Genomic DNA, 3,239 nt, shown 5'->3' on the forward strand with positions numbered 1-3,239 from the left:
TGCTCTTCTCTGGAGAAGTTTGTGCGTGTGGTTGCGTGAGTGCGCGCGCGAGTGTGCGTTCTTGCAGTTGTGGGTCTCCGGGGTGTAAGCGTGTGTGTGCGCGTGTGTGTGTGTTTGTAATTTTGAACCTGTTTGTGTCGGAGGATGGTTTGTTTTGTTTCTGGACCTCGATTCTCGTCTGGGCGCATTGGGTGGAGGGGAACTCCGGCCACCGCCTGGGGATCCGCGCGGCTCCACCTCTTGCCCAACCTGGGCTCGGGGGCGTCACTGGAGCCCCTGCCCTCCCGTGCGCCCACTCGCTCGCCCTCCGAACCTCTCGCTCGCTCTGGGTGTCTCTACTTGCTCGCTCGCGCCTCTCCGCCAACCTCTAGGAGTCGTTGGGACCGGTCGCAGCTTCTTTGCCTCCCGCCGAGGCCGCCGCAGCCGCCGCCGCTGCTGCCGCCGCCGCTGCAGCCGCTGCAGCCGCCCGGGCTGCACTGACGCCGGAATCGTGCAGGATGAGGTCTGGGGACTCGGAGCGGGGCGTCTCCAGGTTGCTGGCGTCCGTGTCACTGTCGCTGCCCTTTTTGCCCCCGCCGCCCCCGTTGTGCGTCTTAATGTGTTTGCTCAGGTGGTCGCTGCGCATGAAGCGCTTGTTGCACACTGGGCAGGCGAAGCGCTTCTCGCCCGTGTGAGTCCGCAGGTGCCGCTGCAGCTCGTCCGAGCGCGTGAAGCGTTTGCCGCAGAAGAGCCAGTTGCACACGAAGGGCCGCTCGCCCGTGTGCCAGCGCAGGTGCGCCTTCAGGTGCGACGTCTTGCCGTACACCTTGCCGCAGCCCGGGATGTGGCAGCTGTGCAGCCCCTTGCGTCGCAGGCTCGCCCCGGCCGGACCCAGCCGCTCGGCCTCCTGGCAGTTGGGGCAGTCGCAGGTGGCACGGCCAGAGTAGCGGCGGGCGGAGCGCGCGGAGCTGCCCCCGGCAGCGGCGGCCGCGGCACCCGAGATCATGGCGCTGGCGGCGGCCGCGGCCACCGCAGCGCTGGAGTCCGAGTAGGAGGGCAGCACTGGCTTGAAGCCGTCCTGGGCCAGGAGGTGCTGGCTGGTGGAGAGCAGGTGCGAGGCGGCGGCGGCCGAGGAGCCGAGGCCCGTGGAGCTGAAGGCCGAGTGCGTGAGCGAGCTGAAGTCGGGGTTGTAGGTGCCCAGCTGCGAGTGCAGCGAGGCCTGGGGGGCGCCCGAGTGCAGCGAGCTCTGCAGCCCCCCGGCGGGGTTCTGCACCTCCAGCCAGGAGCCGGGGCTGCTGTGCACGTCCCACCACGACGACGCAGCGCCGTTGGTCACCTCGCCCGCCGCCAGCGTCGAGTGGAAGCCCGACTTGTACCACGACTCGTACGGGTGCGCCATGCCCACGCGCGGATACAGGCCGTCGGCAGCCGTCGTGTGCACCTTGGAGATGAAGGCCGACTGGCCGCCCGCCTCCTGCGGGGACACGCCAGCCGCCGCGGCCGCCGCCGCCGCAGAGTTAGAGAAGAGGCCGCCGTAGTCGCTGCTGAAGGCGGACGACGTGGGGGACGTGGAGGCCAGGCAGAAGGCGCTGTTGGCGGCTCCCGAGCTACCCGCCAGGCCGCTCGAGCCGCGGCCGCCCGTGGCCACAGCGAAGCCGGAGAGGCTGGAGCCGAGGTTGCAGCTGGACGAAGAGCGCTTCCAGGGGTGGAAGCCGCCTTTGGCGAAGGCGCTGGACTCGGGCAGCGTCGTCAGCGGGCTGGTGTTGCCGATCTTGTTGCAGGTCGCCGCCAGCATGGCCAACGGGGTCGTTCCGAAGCGTGGCTCTTCCTGGAGTGGGTGGGGTGGGGGAGGGAGCAAGGAGGAGGAGAAGGAAGTGGGGGGAAGACACAAAGTGCACCCGTGAGCTGCCTTGTAGCCCGGAGCGGGTCCCAGAGGGCCCTGACACCCCGGCTCGCGCCTCCTCCCCACGCGCTGGCCGAGGACTTGCAGCTCCCCGCGCAAGACAGAGGCGATCACAAGCGTGGAGGACCTGGCCCTGGAAAGTTGTTCTTCCGTGAGACTATAGATCAGAGATGCCTCGGTTTCCTTCACCTAGTTCGCTGCCACCCTTGTCTAGAATCAGACTTGGATTGACGCCATAAACCCACTGTTCTCCCAGGAGCCCCCAAGTCGTCCTTCCGGGTGTAGCACGAAGGTAAACACAGACAACAAACACGCGAGGGCAGGGGGATGGCCGAAATAGCGGTCCAGGGCTGGGAGAAACTTAGAGCACTCCTCGCATGAGTGGCTACGACTTAGCTATTTTCTTTTATAGTTCAAAACCGTGGTTTTAATATTTACACACACACAAGCACACACACACACGCACTCAGTTACAAAAATAATCCGAGTATAAACGGCCCGGTGACGGCTTTCAAAGTCAAGGGCAAACTGGGGAGCCACGCAAATGTAAATGTTTATTAATGTAACTGCATGGCCTGCAAAACAAGACTTTTCTGAAAGCACTGTCCTGTAATGCAACCCCAAAGCAAGGGGGTGGGGTAAAGTCAAAGGGAGGAATAGAAACCTTCAGCTTTGCTTTAAAACCAATTAAAAGGGAATTTGCTTAAATTCTTTGCTTGCAAAGGCAGTGCTCCAGGTTCCAATAACTTGAAAAGATCAGTTCCGGAAATGTGGAAAATGCTCAAAAGGAACCTGAGGCTGCGGTCCAGCAACAGTTTCATAGAAGCCGAGGACCCAGAGAAGCCATAAAGAAAAACACAACTCCAGTCAAAAAAAAAAAAAAACAACGAGCAACTGCGTTGCAGGGCTTTTTTACTTACCCCGAGTATAGACGTGGCCATAGCAGGTCTGTTGGCTGCGCGACGAGGCCGGGAGCGGTGCTAAGCCTGGCGGCTGCTGGGAAACACAGCTCGGATCCCGCGCGGCTCCCGCGTCCCGCGCTCGCGCCGAGCGGACTCTGGGCTCCCGCCGGCAAAACTCAGCCTAAGTGCGAGGAGCGCCCGCTTTGAAGTGCCGCTGACTGCGCCTCTCGCCCAATGAGGGCGCAGGCAGAGCAGACGGGAGCTGCCCCGCAGCCAATCAGACGCGCCGAGGGGCCCGAGCCCGGGCTCCTGGCGCGTGCCAGTCAAGTCTGCGGGCGTGGGTGGGAGGGGGGGACTGGGGACAGAAGAAATTACAGTGCAATTAAAAATTTACACACACTCACGTACCAAGCCAGGTTTAAGTACCTTTGAGACAGATCCGCAAGACCCCCACC

At 63.1% G+C, this 3,239-nt stretch overlaps 1 protein-coding gene across 1 annotated transcript; it reads right to left on the minus strand.

The window, feature by feature from the left end:
* Positions 1–255: 255 nt before the first annotated feature.
* Positions 256–2,944, minus strand: Sp9 (Sp9 transcription factor). The gene is made up of 2 exons (XM_057755472.1): positions 2,803–2,944; positions 256–1,807 (listed from the first exon to the last, which is right to left on the minus strand). Exons 1-2 carry the CDS (start codon positions 2,821–2,823, stop codon positions 368–370), a joined length of 1,461 nt encoding a protein of 486 aa, XP_057611455.1. The 5' UTR covers positions 2,824–2,944; the 3' UTR covers positions 256–367.
* Between the last annotated feature and the right edge of the window lie 295 nt (positions 2,945–3,239).

The sequence above is a fragment of the Chionomys nivalis genome, chromosome 22 (assembly GCF_950005125.1).
Source record: "Chionomys nivalis chromosome 22, mChiNiv1.1, whole genome shotgun sequence".
NCBI lineage: Eukaryota > Metazoa > Chordata > Mammalia > Rodentia > Cricetidae > Chionomys > Chionomys nivalis.

Bases quoted from the DNA above. Each gene is read 5' to 3' on its own strand.
- Sp9 (XM_057755472.1), bottom strand. From the start codon at position 2,823: ATGGCCACGTCTATACTCGGG. The intron at 1,808-2,802 runs GTAAGTAAAAAA...CACCCACTCCAG, and splicing joins TGGCCACGTCTATACTCGGG to GAAGAGCCACGCTTCGGAAC.